The sequence below is a fragment of the Schistocerca gregaria genome, chromosome 8 (genome assembly GCF_023897955.1).
Source record: "Schistocerca gregaria isolate iqSchGreg1 chromosome 8, iqSchGreg1.2, whole genome shotgun sequence".
Classification (NCBI taxonomy): domain Eukaryota; kingdom Metazoa; phylum Arthropoda; class Insecta; order Orthoptera; family Acrididae; genus Schistocerca; species Schistocerca gregaria.
Genome location: NC_064927.1, coordinates 224,351,852 through 224,374,154, shown reverse-complemented (window position 1 = coordinate 224,374,154; position 22,303 = coordinate 224,351,852). Strand labels below are relative to the sequence as shown.

Below are 22,303 nucleotides of genomic sequence, written 5' to 3'. Positions count from 1 at the left end.
AACTTATTGGAATGAAAGCTGGTTGCTTACAGTACAGTACATAAAGTACACTTTGGCTCCATTAATAAAATTCTTTGGAATCATTTTCAATAAGTGCTAAACACAGAAGAATACTATTTACACATTCTTAAGACGTAAAGTTAGTCATTTTCTTTTGACAAAGAGCTCTGAATCAACTTGAGGATGCAATGTTCTTCCAGTGTAGCATGAACATATCATCATTTGGTGCTCTATCATCATTTGGTATTTGTTCAACATAGCATAAAGCAAGGTTAAGAGCATTTGCCACAAATGTGTGTGACATAACTTCCATTTGAGTGTTCATCTCCTCCATGTTTTCCTCAAAGTCGATATCAGCTGATGAGCCCAGCACCATTGCTATGATGTCTTAATCTCCATACTCCTGGTGACCATTGATGTTGACAGATTAGATTAGATTAGATTAATACTTGTTCCATAGATCATGAATACGACACTTTGTAATGATGTGGAACGTGTCAGGTTAATGAAAGATGTCTGTACAAGATATTACATTACACAAAATATTGCATGACACTAATGTTTAAGTTAGTTTTTTTTCCCTCCCTTAATTTATATCTAAAAATTCAGCCAATGAGTAGAAGGAGTTGTCATCTAAAAATTCTTTTAATTTATTTTTAAATGTTGGTTGACTATCTGTCAGGATTTTGATGCTGTTTGGTAGGTGACCAAAGACTTTTGTGGCAGCATAATTTACCCCTTTGTGCGCCAAAGTCAGATTTAACCCTGCATAATGAAGATCATCCTTTCTCGTGGTGTTATAGCTATGCACACTGCTATTACTTTTGAACTGGGTTGGATTATTAACAACAAATTTCATAAGTGAATGTATACACTGTGAGGTTACTGTGAGGATCCCTAGATCCTTAAATAGATGTCTGCAGGATGACCGTGGGTGGGCTCCAGCTATTATTCTGATTACACGTTTTTGAGCAATGAATACTTTTCTACTCAATGATGAATTACCCCAGAATATGATACCATACGAAAGCAGTGAATGAAAGTAGGCATAGTAAGCTAATGTACTGAGATTCTTATCACCAAAATTTGCAATAACCCTAATAGCATACATAGCTGAACTCAAGACGTTTCAGGAGACCATCAATGTGTTGCTTCCAGTTTAACCTCTCATCAATGGAAACACCTAAAAATTTTGAAGATTCTACCTTAGCTACAGACTTCTGTTCAAAGTCTGAATTTATTACTGGAGTTGTGCCACTTACTGTACGAAACTGTATATACTGTGTTTTATCAAAATTTAAAGAGAGTCCGTTAGCTGAGAACCACTTAATAATTTTGTGAAAAATATCATTTACAATTACACATCACTTAGTTCTTGGTTTTTGGACATTATTACTATACTTGTATCGTCAGCAAAAAGAACTAACTTTTCATCTTCATCAATATGGAATGGTAAGTCATTAATGTATATCAAGAACAGTAAAGGACCTAAAAACGAACCCTGTGGGACCCCGTACTTGATAGCCCCCCAGTTTGAGGAATCAGCTGTTGTTTTAACATTACATTAACCACTTATTTCAACTTTCTGCATTCTTCCAGTTAAGTATGAATTAAACCATTTGTGCCCTGCCCCCCTCAAACCATAATGATTTAGCTTATCTAAAAGAATTCCATGATTTACACAATCAAAGGCCTTTGAGAGATCACAAAAAATACCAATGGGTGATGTCCGGTTATTCAGAGCATTTAATATTTGATCAGTGAAAGCGTATATAGCATTTTCTGTTGGAAAGCCTTTCTGAAAACCAAACTGACATTTTGTTAGTACTTTATTTTTACAAATATGGGAGGCTACTCTTGAATACATTACTTTCTCAAAAATGTTTGATAGAGCTGTCAGAAGAGAGATTGGGTGATAGTTGTTGACATCCGACGTATGCACCTTTTTATGCAATGGTTTTACAATGGCATATTTCAGTCTATCAGGGAAAACACCCTGCTCCAAAGAGCTATTACATACGTGGCTGAGAATCCTACTTATCTGTGGGGAACAAGCTTTAAGTATCTTGCTGGAAATGCCATCAATTCCATAAGAGCTTTTACTTTTCAGTGAGTTTATTATTTTACTGATTTCAGAGGGAGAGGTTGGTGGAAATACAGTTATTTCAAACTGCATAGGTATGGCCTCTTCAATTAGAAGCCTTGCCCCTTCTAGTGAAGATCTAGATCCTATTTTCTCCACAACATTTAAAAAATGATTATTGAAAATATTTCCAATTTCTGATTGTTTGTTAATACACTTGTCATTCAGTTTTATGGCACTAAAGTCTTCCTGTGCTCTTGGTTGCCCTGTTTCTCTTTCAATAATATTCCAAATTGCTTTAATTTTATTATCAGAGTTACTGATCTCAGACATGATACACATGCTTCTGGACTTTTTAATAACTTTTCTTAGTACCGCACAATAGTTTTTATAATATTGAAGAATTTCGGGGTCAGTACTCCCTTTTGATGTTAGATACAGTTCTCTTTTACAGTTGCAAGATATTCTTTTTCCTTTAGTTAGCCAAGGTTTTTTATATGTTTTCTTGGAATTATGTTTAACTATTTTCTTGGGAAAACAATTTTCAAATACCCTTAAAAATGTATCGTGAAATAAGTTTGCATTGGGTTCCATATACACTTCATCCCAGTCTAGCTGCTTTAGGCTTTCTCTAACGTTTGCAGTATTTATATTGTTAACTGAATGCACTGCTTTGAAATTCTGATCTTATATACTGCATGGAGCTATATCATGTACTGTAACTAGCCGTGAGCTGTGCACCATGATCTGAAAGACCATTCTCAACAGGATAAGCATTTATGTCCTTAAACTTATCTTGGTCTATAAAAAAGTTATCTATCAATATCCTGCTGTTCTTTGTTATCCGAGTAGGAAAATCAATGATGGAGCTCAAACTGAAAGAACTGAGTAATACTACAAGGTCATTCTTCCTATTACACTCTTTCAGGGAATCAACATTGAAATCCCCACAAATGATAATTTGCTTCCCGCTGTCTGACAGATAGCACAATAAAGCATCCAAGTTTTCTAGAAATAGCTGGAAATTCCCTGAAGGAATTTGTACCCATTGATGCTACCCTTTTGCATATCAGTGACAATGTGATGCTCAGACAGGCATAGTACATCTATTACATTCTCAGTTTCTATATCTTCTAAACAATTTTATTCTTCAATCCCCCAATATTTTGATGAAATATACTAACATTATTTTTCATTTTACTTTTGTGAGTATCTTGAACTTTTTTAACATCTTTAGTACTTGCCTGGCTGAGTTTCTCACTGTACACTGATCTTACACTAAAAAAAGAGTTACCACCATGAGATGTAGTTCCTCCCCCCTTTAAATTTCCTGCTATCAACCCAGCCAGTTTACACTTCCCCTTCTTGTTGAGGTGTAGGCCACCTACAGAGTGAATCAACAGGAACCACACCAATGTGTGACCCTGCATCAGATCCAAGTAGCCGTTCCAACTCCAAATTAACTCTCCTGACAGAAGAGCTCAAATGAGGCTGGTCGTGGCACTCCAGAACCGACACAAACCCAACACTGGTATGACTTGATGCCGATGCAATATTTGCCAGGTCACACTCTATGCTGTACCCCGGATCTCTGTCAATACTGTTGCCTGGACCACCCACAATAACCACGGTATCACCCTTAGTAAAGGCTCTACATAGTGAATCTAAATCCTCTATAACCTGCCCCAGTCCAGCACTAGGTTTGAAAAAAATTGTGACCTGGTATTCTGACCCTAATTAATCCTGCACAAGTTGGCCCACACCCCTAGCATGCGAACAACCTAGCAACAAGACTCTCTTTCTCTTTGCAGACTTCCCTACCTTCTTATTCAATTTGCTGCTGAAAGCTTGTTGAGCCCTGTCTACATCTACTTCTGTGAGATGCTCATCAGTTTCTGACTGAGGCAACAGGTCAAACCTATTTTGTACATTAATAACAAAGCTGTAAGAAGAATTTCTTGGCCTGTTCCTTATGCCTGTTGCCACTTCCCACACCTGTTTACCCTTCTCCCCCCTTAACCTGCCCACTTCTCACCTAGCCTCATCTAACTCAGCCTGAAGGGCAGCAATTTTCCCCTCCTGTTCCACAATCTTTCTATCTCTACTGCATAGCCTACAAAACCACTGATGAGTCTCGCTCATTTTCCCAATTCCCACGCCACTACAATGGCCCCAATGAAAAAAGTTACTACACCCATCACACTAGTGTGATTCTACGGCATGTCAGGCACTTTACACTCATGGTACAAATCGATTTTAGTGACAGAAAGACAGTTAAGTTACCGGAAAACAGTGAAAATACGTGTACAAAAAATTAGTCCTACTTACGACAATGTAAACAATGGTTCAGAAGTTTATTACTGGAAATTACTTAAGAGATAACGATACTCTACAGATATAAAGGGGCAGAAAACGTATTTAGCACACTAAACTATCAGTAAATGCAATTAAAATTGCGGTATGAAGTTTAATCTGAAAGCTCAAAAGTTCGGCCTGGCCACGATATGTAAACAAAACGAACTTTGCGTGATTACTGTGAAAATACGCGAATAAGATAAAAACTTTTAATGGTACGCTTGAAGAGCACTATAATTAACATAATAAATTAGTTTAAAGTGTTAGAAACAGTTTATTACTACTAAAATTACTTATCTTGCACGGGAGCTGTGATTCAAACGTCCGTATAGCAGGTGCAGGACTACCAACATTGACAGTAGTTCACTCCTCAAGACAGCGTTATTCTGTGTCCACTGCCACAGTTTTTCTTGACTAGTGAAAGAAGTCACAGTCTTTCACTGGTGTAAAAGTTGTTTCAACAAATTCTAATGCAGGCCAGAGATTTTTCCCTAATTTTTGTAATGCATCTTTAGCAGTGTTATCCCATGCTTCAGCCAACCACTAAATCACAACTTTCATTGTAATTTTCGTACGTTTTGCAGGATTATGATTTCATTTTCATCCTCTTCAAGTATGGTGTGAAGTCGCATTTTTCTGTATTTTTGTTTAATGGCCTGCAACATGCCCTGGTCCATAGGCTGAAGAATTGAAGTTACATTTGGTGGCAGAAAAACTGCTTTGACATCACTACAAACAAGTTTCATTTGTTCTGGGGGGATGGAGCATTGTCTATATACAGCAGAACAAGATTAGACAGTCCATTTTCTCTACTGAATGCAGTCACTTAGGAACTAATTGGTGCTTGAACCATACCTTGAACAAGTCACGCTCAATCCAAGCACTTTCTTGTCTCTTATAATACACACAAAGCAAATTGATATTAATGTTTTTGAACACTAATGGTTCTGCCAATTTGCCTGTTACCATCGAAAGGAGTTAGTTTGTTGCCGAGGCGCTGCTGCAAGCTAAGACAGTTAGACATTGTTTGCCCATTTTAAACCCTGGGGCAGATTTCTCTTCTTGTGAAGCAAGACTTTTGATAGAAAAAGCCTTAAAATTTAGTCTGGTTTCACCTGCGTTGTAAACTTGCTGTGGTGAGCAGTTTTGAGAAAAAACAAGATCTTTAAATTCTTGTAAGTAATTGGCAGCTGCTTCATTGTCAGCTGACAGCTTCTCCCCAGTAATCGTGACCTGTCTAATTCCGTGTCTTTTCTTCCAAAGATCCAAAAAACTCAGCTAGATGAAAATGATTGGTCACAATCCATAAGCTTGTTCAGTTGAAGTGCTTTTTTTATACCAAAGACCCAGAAATGAGGATTCCTATTTGTCTTTCTTGAGTGAACCACAAGAATAAGACCTTGTTAAGTTTTTCATATGATGACAGTTGTTTTTTCCCACTTTTCAAGAGTTATTTCACTTGAAGCAGAACACAACTGCCCAATTTTAACGCGATTTCCTTCAAGTCACTAATTGTTGCTTTCTGACACCATATTATTTAGTATCACTTTCTCGCTTGTCCAGTCTTTTGAACACCTCAAAGTTTTAGTTTTAGTTTTAGTTTTAAAGTACATGAAGAATGACTTTGTTTACTTGTCATGTTTAATGTTTTATGATTGATGTCAAGGTCTACAAATATAAATAAAAAAATGCAGAGTGATTCAGTAAAGTAACTCAATACTCATGGAACAAAGCTTAGCAACAAATTTGCAATAATGTTTTTAGAAAGCGGGAGGAAGAGGGGTAGGTAGGGCATCTGTGCTATAAATCATTGAAGATCACTAGCAGATGTCCCCCCCACTTAATTTATGCCTTAACAAGTCAATGTGTTAATATTATTTATGAGATCTGCCTATTCAGATTGCCAGCTAAACCGAACAGTGTTTGGTCTCAACTAGCTAGGAATAGCAGAACTCTACTGTACATGTCTGATAGATAAAAATATGTTTTTTTGAAGGTAACTTTATACAAAATAATATATTGCTGTTGTAATTTTATTTATCACAAGCAACTTTATAAAAACATATCCCTCAAAGCTGTTTGCCAAATTAGTTTTTGCATCCAACACTGAAATCAGTAGAAATCACATAAAGGACGTAAGTCTAAGTGCAGTCATTAAATATCAAGGCCCAAATATTAACAATTTACTAACTTTATTTTTCACAAACTGTAATTTATTGCATTTTGGAGTTTATTGGGTTTTGGAATTATTTTTACCAAAAGTTTAAGGAACTTATACATTAATGTAAGTGATAAAAACAGTACAGTTTATCATACTGTTTACTGAATTCTGCAATCAGCATCACCTTTCTATTCACTGAAACACACATGGAATAAATCATTTCAGTAATATTTGAAAACTTATTAGAGTCTTTTAATTCACCATTATGATCAAAATGTTTATGTTGAATGCTGTAGCATATTATAAGGTGGAGCACTGAGTTGTAGAATGGGTTCCTCATAAATCTCCTGGATTAAAAATGAAACATCTGTTCTTGTAGAATCTTCTGAGAACTCAGAAGTGGTAGATGATCCATTGTTGTCATCTTTGACCAATGATATTAACTGGCCCTTCTCTATACTGTTTTTAAAGTTCTGTTGCTCATTACATTCTTCTGCATTTACAGCACAATCCTGTTGTAACTGGTCAGTATATTCATTCAAGGATCTGGAAACCTCTGTACCTTCATCTGTCTTTTTGTTGTAAATATATTCATTACACCTATTATGAAAACCTGAGATGCTAGCCTGTTGTATGCATTCCTGTGATGATTCTTTCCGACATTCCAGACTGTGTGAGTAGGCATCACTCTGAACAACAGTACGCTGTTCTTCCCCATGCTCTGTGATTTCATCACAACTCTCTACCCCTCCTGTTGAATAGGGGTGTGCAGACTGATTGTTTTGCTGACAGTTAAAGTTTATGAAAGTTGGGGCTGAATCTGTCTCCCGAACGTCAGATACAGAAGAACTTGTGGGTTCTAGGGTGCTAGATGTATGTGACTGCCTGTCAGAAACAAAATTGTTTCCTTTTTGCTGTTGTAAAAACAACTGCTTGATTATGTGTAAATCAAATTCTTTTTCTGAAAGTCTCATTTGTTCAGCTTCCACACCCAAATCCTTTGCACAGAAGCTGTTATCATTACAATGATATTTGGAGCCCCTGTCCTTCAGCAGCTCCTCAAGCTCCCAAATTAAACCCTGAAAATAAGAGAAGAATGTCAAGTATAACATACTTACAAGTGAACTAAAATACAAGGGTAAAATATGCCATCTTTTTAGGCTGATTATTAAAGCACAAGCAAAATAAAATAACTAACAATATTCGACACTTCAGCAACACCTTTGGAGCAAAAATTTGATAAGGAATGAAAAAAACTCGTGCACATAAAAACTATGAATACACGCAACATTACTCAGAAGAGAATCAGAAGTGTTCATGTTCTGACATAGCCACAAATGGCCAAGCAATTAAAAGTTGGCAGCTGCTAAATAGTAGCCTGCAATATTGACACTCATTAGATAGTGGAAAGCAAACAGTTTCAATAAATACACTGCCCCTTCTATTATTATTGTTTTTTATTTAATGCCTCATAAAGCTTTTCCTGTGTACAGACTTAGCTTGTAACAGAGCAAGATAGGCCCTTGTGCTGTTTTCATATCACAGCCAACTTTAATATAATTATTTTTTCTTTGCTTTATATCATCCTTTTAAGAACACATATACAATAGTTACAAAAAATGCAGTTAATTTTCACTACTGCACTGTTTCATTAAAACTGCTGTTCACTGGATACTTTTCAAACTACTGATGATGATAGTACATTTGGTTCTTATAGAATGGGAGGAGACAGTGGTCATGTGTGCATGAGGTGTGCTTGCTTGTGTGAATGTGTGTGTGTGTGTGTGTGTGTGTGTGTGTGTGTGTGTGTGTGTGTGTGTGTTTTCCCCTTTTTCCTTTCTGAAGAAGGCTTTGGCTGAAAGCTCAATGCATAACCTTTCTTTCTTTTGCTTGTCTCCATTTCAGTGTGTCGTCTTTATGATGAGTAGCAATCTATCCTTCCCATAATATTGTTGCTATTCCACCCTGGACTTTTGATTGTTTGATCTTGCCATATATGTGGAGATATGAAGAAATCATGAGAAACAGGGAATAATACTTCACTGCTGCTTTTTCTGATAGTAAAACAAAAGACTACAATGTGTTTGTAAACTGAGAAGAAAATTGTATTTTGGTGGGTTATTTATACATGAACTCCATACTCTGCTCAGCAGCAGTATATTTAATTTTGTGGTTTTAATATCATTCTTATAGCTCTTACTGCAGACACAGAAATGGATAGATGACAGGTTAAAACTAACAAAACCTCAACGAGCTGGAGGAAATTATGTTATAATAAGAGACCAGTCCCAAAGATGGTAAACATAATAAATGTAGAAGGAGTGTCAGAAGAAGAATTCTGTCACTGACTGCAATGGACTGGATGGCATAACTGAAAAATGATTTAATGATAGTGATGGACGAAAAGTCAAAATCTGATGACACATGTTTGATGGACTGTTTTCTGCCAGGAAAAGATGGCATGCAGATGATAATTTGATGATTTGTAATGGAAATAGTGCAGTGTTAGGTACCACCACAATAGTGACATGTGAAGTGCAACAGCTGATTTCAACCACATCCAAAGTCACATATAAAACATGCATTTACTAAATATTGATGTCCAGATATGAGATATATGTTGAATTTACTAGCAAATACATGTAACTATAGATGCAAACAATAACAAAGGACAATAATACAAAACAGCCAAATATGAGTAAAAATCACCTTAAGCAAATACTTTGGAAATAAGAACTATGTAATAATGTCATATGTATTGAAATGTGCTGCTGACATTGGTAGGAATGAATGTTATTAGCTGTCTCTTTTGTAATTTGCAAAAATATAATCACAAACAAGGAATGATGCAATATAATTTATCAGACATTACTGTGGTCATATTTCATTGTAATATTAACCCAAATGTATTACTATTAAATGTTCTTAAGCTTTTCATGTGTTCAAAGCTACAGAAACAAGTTAATTTGTAAAAACTGTACATTTCATGATGAGGGCATCATTAGGAAATATGTAAACAAATGTAACTTCCTGATAACCAAGTTTTGCCTCTATCATGAAATTCTATACTTAATTTCATCTCAAAATATATTTGGTAGGAACTCTTTATTAACTAGTTTGGCCATAAGTAAAGAAAGAAGTAACTGAATTGTTAAATTCAACGTCTCTTAATTCACTATGAGAACATAAAAGTTACTGTGACCTCTGTATTTAAAAACATTTACTTGTAAATTAGAAGTATTTTGCCATCCAGTTTGTCAGTTCAAAGCAAAAATTTTAATTCTAACCCCACCTGATGAATTATTTGTAATATTAGCTGTTTTCACGAACAACAACAAATTCTTTTACACTTCAGCAGACTTTGAAGTGTTGTTACATTTAAAAGTGGTGGAGGATATGGGATTCTGAATAAGACAGACTGCAGTGCTGATATATATTTCAAGTTTTAGGTGTATCAGGAAACCCACAGAGAGACAGGAAATATAATCTCCATGAGAAACTGATGACAACATTTGTTTGGAATCTGCCAACATCTAACTACATACAACCATGTTACCACAGCTAACTGCAGCCTTAGCTGCACGCCACGGTATTCATGTATTGGAAAACAGAAGACATTTCGAAACACATTTTGTGAGTAACAACAGCGGTGCAAATATAATAAAGTTAGGAAAAAAAATTCATTTTGAGTAGTACAAAACTATCATGTGTGACAAAGTAAATAGTGAAAAGCAAATTGTTTACTCTCCTTTTCATTGGTTGACTAATTTGTAAGTCACTACAATGGTGGAAATAATTTAACTGAAACAATAGCCAAACTTATTAATGGGACAGCCTCCAAACAGTGTCAAAAGATCGATCAGCAGTGTCAAAAGCTTGATCAAAAGATTAGAGAAAACTTTAGAAAATCAGAATGAGGGTCTTAAACATTTTAGGAAGGAATTTAATATTGTCAAAATTGGTATTAGTAATTCCACTGATTGAGTTTGCATTTGAAAAATTTGTTGATTAAATGATGACCTTTTAGCTGCAGTTGACAGGTAAGATAAAAATAACAGGGAAACTGACTTTCGCATCACAGGATGCCTGTAGGTCTGAAGAATGTTTTGTGTAATTAGGCTAATACAAATGGCAGAGATAGAGGTAGAGGTAATCATAGGGGAAAATCTCATAATAGGAACTACAGATCATATCGGATAAATAAAATCTACTTCAATAGAGAGTTTTGAGAGGAAGATTTACCTAGTATAAACAGGGAACTAGATGCAGATATTTATATAAATTTACTTAATGAAACACAAAATAGTATTAAGTTATGAATAATGATAGCTTTGAAAATACTCACTGTGATTTTTGAGAAAAACATGCACTGTTCAGCATTTTCGACAAGCCTATGCAGCCAGCTTTAGCAAAACTTGCTTTACTTCACGCTTACAGAACAGACAATACAGACCATCTTTGCAAAACTTGCCTCATGCATCTGTAGGGGTATTTTCAAAACTTACTTTATGCTACTTAGTTTGCCACAGATGTTAGAAGTATTCCCGAACATATACTCTGAAGACCCAGTAAAAGTTGTCTTTGACATCCAACAAATTAATCTCTGTCAAAGCTCTCTATTGGATAAGTCTTTTACACATGACAGGTATGGTTCTATAACCTGACTGTGGTTATAGATGAGCATAAACAAAGTGTTGGTAACACTATATACACTCCTGGAAATGGAAAAAAGAACACATTGACGCCGGTGTGTCAGACCCACCATACTTGCTCCGGACACTGCGTGAGGACTGTACAAGCAATGATCACACGCACGGCACAGCGGACACACCAGGAACCGCGGTGTTGGCCGTCGAATGGCGCTAGCTGCGCAGCATTTGTGCACCGCTGCTGTCAGTGTCAGACAGTTTGCCATGGCATACGGAGCTCCATCACAGTCTTTAACACTGGTAGCATGCCACGATAGCATGGACGTGAACCGTATGTGCAGTTGACGGACTTTGAGTGAGGGCGTATAGTGGGCATGCGGGAGGCCGGGTGGATGTACCGCCGAATTGCTCAACACGTGGGGCGTGAGGTCTCCACAGTACATCGATGTTGTCGCCAGTGTTCGGCGGAAAGTGCACATCCCCGTCGACCTGGGACCGGACTGCAGCGACGCACGGATGCACGCCAAGACCGTAGGATCCTACGCAGTGCCGTAGGGGACCACACCGCCACTTCCCAGCAAATTAGGGACACTGTTGCTCCTGGGGTATCGGCGAGGACCATTCGCAACCGTCTCCATGAAGTTGGGCTACGGTCCTGCACACCGTTAGGCTGTCTTCCGCTCACGCCCCAACATCGTGCAGCCCGCCTCCAGTGGTGTCGCGACAGGCGTGAATGGAGGGACGAATGGAGACGTGTCGTCTTCAGCGATGAGAGTCGCTTCTGCCTTGGTGCCAATGATGGTCGTATGCGTGTTTGGCGCCGTGCAGGTGAGCGCCACAATCAGGACTGCATACGACCGAGGCATACAGGGCCAACACCCGGCATCATGGTGTGAGGAGCGATCTCCTACACTGGCCGTACACCTCTGGTGATCGTCGAGGGTACACTGAATAGTGCACGGTACATTCAAACCATCATCGAACCCATCGTTCTACCATTTCTAGACCGGCAAGGGAACTTGCTGTTCCAACAGGACAATGCATGTCCGCATGTATCCTGTGCCACCCAACGTGCTCTAGAAGGTGTAAGTCAACTACCCTGGCCAGCAAGACCTCTGGATCTGTCCCCTATTGAGCATATTTGGGACTGGATGAAGCGTCGTCTCACGCGGTCTGCACGTCCAGCACGAACGCTGGTCCAACTGAGGCGCCAGGTGGAAATGGTGTGGCAAGCCGTTCCACAGGACTACATCCAGCATCTCTACGATCATCTCCATGGGAGAATAACAGCCTGCATTGCTGCGAAAGGTGGATATACACTGTACTAGTGCTGACATTGTGCATGCTCTGTTGCCTGTGTCTATGTGCCTGTGGTTCTGTCAGTGTGATCATGTGATGTATCTGACCCCAGGAATGTGTCAATAAAGTTTCCCCTTCCTGGGACAATGAATTCACGGTGTTCTTATTCCAATTTCCAGGAGTGTACTTGATGTGAAACAGAAGTTGGAACTGGTGCAAATGAAATCTTAAGTACACTACAATATTTTCTTCTACATTATTTGGAAGAGAAGTTTAGATGTCACTGGATCATGTATTTGGTAGAGCTGAGAAGGAATTTCAGAAGAAAGAAGAGGTATCACCCTGTGAACGCAGGAATATTCTAGCATAGTTTGGCGAGGTGCTAGTGTGGGGAGAAGAATGGCTTTCCTACAACTTCTAATGAGTTTCTAAGGAAATACTTTAGTCTATCTTGCCTCTCTAAATGATGGATGTACAATCAATAACACACAGACAATGGTAAGACAATGTGCTGTTAAAACAATGTATTTATTTGGATCAGAAGTATGTTGTGACATTTCAAGTAGAACATTCCTTCATTCAAAGCCAAGAAATGAGCTGTGATTATTCCCAAGATAAACATTGTGAGTACAGGAAAAGAAGGATATAAAGAGGCTCATGCATTTCTTTACCATTCCTAACGATGCAGTAAGTTTCTACAGAGATATACTCTCTGCAAATGGTGAGGAGTATCAAGATCATGACAGTTGTCTACTAATTATAAAATCCAGTCTAAGTGCCAAAAATAAAAAAAAAAATCATTTTATTGTCTAAATATGGCTTATGTGTCCAACTTTCATCAGTAAAAACTGGGGTATCTAGTAATCAGTGTGGAAGTGATTTAAAACATTGCCACCAGAATGTGCCAGCTGCTAAGTGCCACCTGTTCTGAAACACAATCCGGACTATGTGCCCATGTTGCTGTTTTTAGTTTGAGGTTCAATTGTGTTCAAGTTGCAGTGATTAGTACTGTCTTATGTGATGGATGAAACAAGAAACCTTCGGAAAAGGGGTGAAGGTAGAGTTTCAAAATAAATAAGAAGCTAAGAGCCAAGGGAAAACCATATGAGAACAATAAGAAAGTTACTGTACCTCAAAAACAACCGCACCTGATGAGATAAGCATATATAGTAACTTCAAAACCTTAGGACTAAGGCTTTTTTGAAGAACTGTGCTTGATTATGATTTTTCTGTGGCATTTTAAGCTAACCTATGTTTAGATTTTGCAGACCATGTTACATTATGTTTGACTTGGTTCCTGGACTGTAGTAGACATACTAACTGTGCAAAGTAGCAAACAAACAGGTTATTTGTGGCAGTTACAAATTACTTAATGCCTCTAATTCCAGTGTTTGTTTGTTGTAGGTTTCATGCAGGTGCTGCTATCAATGTAGAGACATTGCATTTGAACACAAATTAAACATATTCAATCAGTTCTACAAACTAGGTGATAATGTTAAGCAAAACTCCTATTTGATGGGAAATTTAAGTGTATGTAGTATTAGAAGTTGTCATCTTGGTTCTTACGAAGAACCTGAGGAGAATCGCAGACAGGCTAGTGTTTTTTACACAGTTCCTGATGACAAAGGCGGACATTTTCAAGTTTGCAAAAAAACCTTTCTGGGAATACGCAAAGTTAACAGGTGAAGAGTGGAAACCTTGGTTGTGATGTTACCTACATTGAACGTAGGGGAAACAAAAACAAAGAAAGGAAATATACAGCTGCTGATCTAAAACACATTGTTGAACACATCGAAAGTTTTCCCAAGGATGAAAGCCATTACACAAGGGCTAAAAGCTACCTTCTATTCTTAAGCCAAGATTTAAATTACAGCAGAATGCATGAGAATTCTGTTATGCTTTAGCCAAACAGAAACATTAGATATTTGTACTACAAAAAAGTATTGAAAGAACACTTTCCCAAATAGATTTCACCACCCAAGGAAAGATACCTGTACCACATGTGATCTGCTTAGACTCAACCAATAGAGCTGTACATCGTACTTCACTAGAATTTCATCACAGATGCACTGAAAAAGCTAGCAAAGAGATGAAATGTGATCACGTACATTCTACCACTCCTACAAGTCATGCATGCACAATATCCAGAGATTTACAACAGGTTTTCTCTTCGCCAACATTGTCACACTGCCAAATGTATTATTTATGTCATCTTTCTTGTTACAATTTGGGATTGCATATGGCAGATAATAATGAAGGTTTTTTGTTTTTTTATTTGGCATGAGGGCAGGGGAGGCAACGAAATAGAGGGAGACTAAAAGTAAAATTACCCAGAAAAAAAGTTAATAGTGTGGTCTGACAACAGATGCGGCCAAAATAAAAATCAGATTTTATTGTTCCTATCAATATACTTGGTCTGTAATGATTTATTTTACAAAGTTCACCACGAGTATGTTGTCCTTGGATACTCATACTTAACCTGTGACCGAGACTTTGCTCTAATTGAAAAAAGAAAAAGGGTAGAAAAATGTGAAGTTCCTTTGGATCTCATGAGAGTTTTGTGTAATGCCAATAGCAAAACTTCTTTTCTATCCACTATGATGAACGATGATGACCTTTATGACTGCTAAGTAGCTATAGAACATCTCATCACAAAAAAGTTAGAAATTCCCAAGGCCGTTTGCTTCAAGTTTCCAAAACCAACCCGGCGGGGAGGGGGATACCAATGATGTTGAAATGTGGACACACACAAAAGTATTCAAAAAAGGTGTGAAGATGGAAACCATAAAAAGCTTAGATCTACCCCGGCTTGAAGTAACAGCCAGATTGAAAACTGGGAAGGAGGAGGGGTTTAAAGGGATGATACTTTATCTTAAACAAGAAAACAAACAGTTTTACCAAAATCTGACTGAGTGAACACAGCAGCTGTTTGTAAGACTGTAACATTGTAATTTTTTTTAAAAAAATAGTGGTAAATTAAATCAAAATGTAACTTTTTAAACTTTGTAAAATGCATTTATTTTGAAATAAAAGTTGTAAGAACACAGTAACATCCTAACACAGCACTTCTCCAGGTCTGACTGACTTTTCATAAAACTGTAACAGTAATTCCCAGATTTTTATCATAGTAAAATTATTATTATTATTATTATTATTATTATTATTATTATTATTATTATCCTTCCCACACCCCTTTATTTACAGATGCAAGTGGTAGACTTACCCCAGTTTTTATGTTAATGAGGTTGGCACATAGCCGTGTTCTTGTTTTGCTCCATCAACAATTTTGTTGTTGTTGTTGTTGTTAAATGTTTTGCAGTAACTTTACTTTATAATGTTTGTAGATTAACTGTCTTCATTTGTTTGGACTATAAAAAAATAAGGCCATAAAAAAAGAATGCTTCCTGGAAGTTTTTTGCGATTTCCTCAAAATAGCAGTTGTGGTACTTAACCATGGATTTTATGATTATTTGACAGTTTTATGAGGATGAAGAGCCCTTGAAGTTGTGCATAGGAGAAAAAAGAAATATTATTTTAAAACTTTAATGTAAAAAAGCGCATTCAATATTCATGTATCACTGATCAAGTTTGAGCATAAAGTGAGCTTTGTAAAAGAAAACCATTTTCCTACTCTCAGGAGCTGATAAACTAACAAAAATTTTATGTATATGCAAAGCCTGCCTTAAAACACATTCAGAACTGTACGAAATTTGTACTGTAAAAACATTTCCCCTCGCAACTCGCTTCTTAATGAAATAAATGTCTCTCTTGCTTTCTTTTTTTTTTTTTTTTTTTTTTTTTTTTTTTTTTTTTTTTTTTTTTTTTTTCCCCCCCCTCCATGAAGCGAGTTTTGTCATCAAAACGGTCCTCATTTATGAATTAGTGTTAGCTGATATGAAAGGTAATGAAAAGGTAAGTCATGCACTTGGGGGGTGGGGGGAATTTATGATATCAATGATGTTTTTAGTGATATTTGAGATGCGTATAAAGATGGCAGTGATCTGAAGTTGTTAAAGTTGATGATGATGGTGATTTGCTATATGAGGAATTAAATGAGGTAAATTATGCCTAAATATAAAGTGGCAATATGAATGATAATGGGAGTACCATTATTGGTCTTAATGATGATGGAGATACAAAGAGGGAATACATGTTAATCCAATCATTCCAGATGATGATAGTGAGTATCCAAATGTCCAACGTCAAAAGAGAGGAATTGGTGAAGAATAGATTAAAGTAGCTTACTACAGAGTATTTTGATGAATTTAAAAAGCTAATGAGGAAGAATGGATAGTGCATGTAACTTGTCAGGATTTTAGACCAGAAGGTAGAGCTAATTATAAAACAAATGTTGAACACAACTGCAATATCATAGTTGAAAGTTCACAGCCTAATGAAATTAATATCCCTGTTGAAAATGTGAAAGATGTGTGTTTCAGGGAGATTGAGGATGACTTATTATATGAGAAGTAAAATACAGGAAACAATGAAAGGGAGCTGCCTGCAAATACTGAGAGTCCAACTTATGGGATCTCTGGAAAGTTGAGAGATAAAATAAAAGGAGGTATCAATTTTACTGAATTCCCTGTAACTGGGGTTAAACTAAAGTGTGTGAGAGGGAGAAACAGTAAACTAATTACAAAACATGTTCTTCTGTGCTTTAAAATTAATGAGATAGAGTTCATGCAAGGATGCCTAGTGAAGGAAGACCTGAATTAATATCTTAATATTACGCATAGCATGGATAAAAAAAAGTCATAGTTCAATTTGCATGGAATGATAAAAGGGTTATATTTATTGACCCAAGGACTCGAATTTCCATATCTCGGGGCTAAGAAGTAGTTTGAGTTTCAGGATATTATGTGCAAGAGGGAGAGTGCATTAATGATCCTTTTGATACCAAATCTTATAGTGAACTACTTAAGAGCAAAGAAGAGGAAGCAAAAGCATTAAATATAGAAGACAGAACTTGAGGCATTTCATGTGAAAATTGTGATGGTTTCAGGGAAAGACCTGGAAGGGTGAAAGATTATACACGCACCTAGAGATTAAAACTCCATGACAATTTCTTTATAAAGCCCTACAGTATTCCCATTTGCGAAAGAAATGAGGTAGACAGAGAGCTCCAAAAACGAAAAAAATGGAAAATAATAGACTGCATTTGCAGCCAGTACAACAACCTGCTGGTTGTGGTATCAGAGGCTGATGTGGGTATGCATGTTTGTAAAATCATTAAAACTAAGGGAAACTTATATTTACTGGAGGGGATGTAAAAGAAAAATCCCTGTTAGCTGAAAAAAAAAAAAAAAAACTGCTAAACAATGTTTACGAAAATGGAATATGTATGCTTAATACTATCAAAACAAGCGAAAATTCTTATTTGAGGTACTGGAATATAAATGGCTTAAATTTGAAATCTTCCAGAGCCTAAGAACAAACTTTATGATTTACAAATTCTTCTCTCAAAATGTAAAAACAAAAAGAATTATTTGTTTTGCGTCTATATATGAACAAGGAAAAAGTTCCCGGGTTTATCCCGTATATCCCAGTTAAAAATACACTTTCTCCCAGGTGAAAATACACTTTTCCGTGTTAAGTGACAGTATACTTTTCCTTGGAACTGTAAAACTTATTAATCCTTTGAACGGTTATGGTTTTATACACCAGTGTACAATTTCTCAGCAGTTTAGGGGAAAAAAAACTTTTTGGAAGATGTTTGATGTGCAGCAACATGTACACTGCATATTTTCGTGTTTTGAAAGCATAAAGTCGAATTCCACCAAATACCGCATCTTACTTTCCGAAGCATTGAAATAGAGATTGCGTTGCGCTTTTGTAAGCCAGGCACAGCTCATGTCACATGATCTCGCCAGCTGATATTCAGATCGTAGTACAAGCGATCATGTCAGCCAATAGCAACATCACTTAAGTAGTGTGAACACACAAACAGGGAAATTTAATGACTTCAATTAATACAAATGGGGTTGCTACAAGAATAGAAAAGCTTTCACATATAATATTGGTCTCCAAGATTAATAAGCTCCAAGAGAAGCCACAGAAATCTGTTTTGTTTTCATTTGACATGAGCAATAAACAAAGAGGAAACAGCAAAATCACTAAAAGTAAACACAGGTCACGTGGAGACTACCCACCTCCCCACTACAACTTGGACTACTATGTGCATCAGCCCTGGATCTATGGTATTTCCAAACTGGGGCAATACTAGATACTGGCTTAATGTTAGGAAATAGTTTCACATTTCATTCATACGCTCCAGGTTCTTAAACATGAGATCGAAAAGCAGTGGTACGAAATTTTTATACAAATTTGGAATCATCGTATTCTTCCCTAATTTGTGTGATGTCCCCATTTTCTCTCCTTCCTTATTCTAACATACAATCTTGTCATCACTAATTCTGTAACTCTTTCTGCCAGTGTCAAAACTTATTCTCCAGTTAACTTCACTAACCCTGCCACAATCACCAGTTTAGTTATCCCCATGTTTATTCTCCGGTTAGGCGTTATTACGTGTTCGATCATTCGCAAACCTAGTCAACCACATAAACAGCGATTGGCATTCACCCGTTCGGCTTTATTCCACTCATCTCGTATAACACCATCCCCTTTTGTCTGTAGGAAAGTTTATTTCTAGATGTGATGAGAATTATCATACCAGTGACATCACATTACACTATGCATGCATTAAAAAATCAACTTATGATTCATTTGGAAATCAACTTAGAATGTGTTAAAAAATGTTCATAAACCATCAGGGATGCATTTCAACATGATATGAATAATCGATAGATCAATATGTGCTGGGTGCTAGGCACTTTGTGAAGCATGTTTTCTTTTCCTTAAAAAAATATGAATTTGCCACCACAACACCTCCCACACCCCTTGAAATTGCCGCCTGGTGCACGTACCCTGGTTTGCCCCCACCCCCTGGATCTGGGCCTGTTGCGCATGGCGAATCTGGCAGCTTGGGCACACCAGTAAAATTTTTCCTGGGTGCATCTGGCTGCTTACTGCTACTGCTCATACAGCTAACAGCCACCCTTCTGTAGCCAGAAGCAACTCAACTGCACATGTGCATGAACTTGCTCACAGCTGCTTGAATGGATCTAATGTAAACAGTTGTGACTCATCAGCAGCAGTTTGTTGTTATGAAGCATGAAGCATTTGATACATTTTGCTGTTGGCAGCTGCTTGTATGAGCACTGTTTTGTTGTTGTATATGGCGCATTTCGTTTGCAATTTAATTTTTATTTTTGTTTTTTCTCTGGTTCATGTTTCATTGCTGCACTACTATTCTTCAGTAGCGGGATACAGTAACATCCTTTGTTAGAGTATTGGTTCCTACAAGTCAAAATTACAAAAGTTTAACTGAAAACTAAAACAATGAAAATTCCTGGGTGTTTCCCAGTTTTCTCACTGATGAAAAAATTCCATGATTTTTTCTGGATCTCCCAGTTGTCCCAGGTCATATACACCCTGGCTTAGCTCTAATACAATAAATATTTTAAATAAAATTGAAAATTTCAATGTTGCAAGCAGCTATCACAGGGAGAAAAATCTCACGGAGAATGCTGCATACTCCTGGATTCTTCTATAAACTATGAAGTGAAAACAGATTTTAATTGTTTAGATGAAGATTGTATATTCGAAAGCTGTTGGGCAGAGCTTGAAGACCTTAATGTATTCAGTCATTTCAGTTCATAGAATTTCAGAAAGAGCATTAGTCATACCATTCCTCTCTAAATTCCAGTGCTTGCTAGATAAACTAAAGAAAGAAAACAAGAAAAGGGTTGTAATAGCACCTGGTTTCAATATAAACACTACAAATGACAAAGAATCACACCCAGCAACATGCACTGATAACACTGTAACAAATTACTAATTTCAAAATGTATATACATTCTATACAGTCTATCTATCTACACTTATGACTTTCTGATCACTCAGCCTTGTTTGACTCAGTGCCAAAAACTGATAAAAATAATGTGAGAAAACCTTATGTTAAAAGAAGTTTCAATAAAATAAATATTGAAATATTCTTTGAGAAACTAAGTGAAGTTAAGTGGTCTCTTAGGGATGATATTCAACAAATGTAAACTTTAGTACATTCTTGAACATTTTTCTTGAAGTGTTTAATGAAAATTTCCCACCAAGACCACATAGCAATAAAACATCAAGCAAGATAAAATGGATCACACCAGGAATAAAACTTTCCAGTGAGAGGAAAAGGAAGCTATACAATCAGCTGAAGTACAACAAAGATTCTGATTTTGTAAAATGTTAGGAACTATAAAAATATTTTTTTAAAAGTTGTGGAAGCTTGAAACCAAGTGCCAAATAATACATTCATTCTAGGGCAAGAATGAATAAATAATTAAATCAAAGGCAGTATGGTCTGTAGTTAAGTCTGAATTAGGTGTCAAAAATCACAAATGAGACATTTTAAAAATCAAACCTAAGGAACCATCTGTTGTAAATCCAGATCAAATATCTGAGTGCTTAAATGATTTAGATGTAGTAAATTATCAGTGGAAAGTAAATAGTTTTGGATCAAAAGGCAATATCAGTAAACGTCTTAAAAATTCAGCAAAGTCTCAACAAAATTTGTTGAAAATGTCATACTCTCCTTAAAAGACAAAGACTCTGGAGGTTTGGAAGAGATACCCATCAAAGTGATTAAAAAATTTCACAACACAACAGCTCATCCCCTTTCTCTCTCTCATAATAAACAACTCATTTGAGGAGGGTTACTTCCCTGATCTCTTGAAACACAACATTGTTGAGAAAAGGTTCAAAAAATGATATGAGAAATTACTGACACATTTCTATACACCCAGTCACATCAAAGATAATTGAAAAAATTGCTGCTTTACAGATACAATGCTTCACCACCATATCATGCCAAATAACCCATTTGGCTTCCAACAAGGGAAAAACTCATTAGATGTAATAAATAAGTTTATTGAAAAAATTACTTCATTCATTAGATAGGAAAGCTGAAATTGCAGGAATGTTCTGTGATCTTACAAAAGCATTTGATTCTGTAAACCATGCCATGTCGCTTTTCAAACTCAACAGGTATGGAATCAGGGACACTGCTTTGAAGTGGTTTGAATCATATCTCAAGGAGAGGAAACAAAGGGTAATAATCACTTCAAATGGAGCAGATTACTTCTCAGAGTGGAAATTGTGTCACAAGGCATTCCTTAAGGCTCAATCTTTGGACGAACTTTACTCCTGTTCTATGCAAATGACTTGTCTCTAAATATAAATACTCATTTGACCTTGTTCATAGATGATACTTCTACCCTAATTGAAAATCAAAATTCTGACAATATACCACAGAGTGTCATGAAAAAATCAAGAAACATGGTTCTACACTCCTGGAAATTGAAATAAGAACACCGTGAATTCATTGTCCCAGGAAGGGGAAACTTTATTGACACATTCCTGGGGTCAGATACATCACATGATCACACTGACAGAACCACAGGCACATAGACACAGGCAACAGAGCATGCACAATGTCGGCACTAGTACAGTGTATATCCACCTTTCGCAGCAATGCAGGCTCCTATTCTCCCATGGAGACGATCGTAGAGATGCTGGATGTAGTCCTGTGGAACGGCTTGCCATACCATTTCCACCTGGCGCCTCAGTTGGACCAGCGTTCGTGCTGGACGTGCAGACCGCGTGAGACGACGCTTCATCCAGTCCCAAACATGCTCAATGGGGGAC

General features: G+C 36.9%; 2 protein-coding genes across 5 annotated transcripts in view; both read right to left on the bottom strand.

Annotated features, from left to right (window-relative positions):
- Window positions 1-5,416: 5,416 nt before the first annotated feature.
- On the bottom strand, window positions 5,417-6,077 carry LOC126285118 (jerky protein homolog-like). The gene is made up of 3 exons (XM_049984441.1): window positions 6,071-6,077; window positions 5,863-5,936; window positions 5,417-5,716 (listed from the first exon to the last, which is right to left on the bottom strand). The coding sequence occupies exons 1-3, from the start codon at window positions 6,075-6,077 to the stop codon at window positions 5,417-5,419; spliced, it is 381 nt and encodes a 126-aa protein (XP_049840398.1).
- A 432-nt stretch (window positions 6,078-6,509) lies between these two features.
- Window positions 6,510-22,303, bottom strand: part of LOC126285411 (uncharacterized) — a 152,323-nt gene continuing 136,529 nt past the window's right edge. For all 4 annotated transcript variants that reach the window (XR_007551644.1, XM_049984772.1, XM_049984774.1 and 1 more), the window contains one exon: window positions 6,510-7,678. Coding sequence is in view for 3 of the 4 variants with exons in the window: in XM_049984772.1 (XP_049840729.1) it covers window positions 6,878-7,678 (801 nt within the window). In the remaining variant the exon portion in view is untranslated. The remainder of the gene's footprint in view (window positions 7,679-22,303) is intronic.

Excerpts from the sequence above, each read along its gene's own strand:
- LOC126285118 (XM_049984441.1), bottom strand. Across the intron at positions 5,717-5,862 it reads AAAAGTGGGAAAAAACAACT|CTGAGTTTTTTGGATCTTTG; the intron begins GTCATCATATGA and ends ATTTTCATCTAG.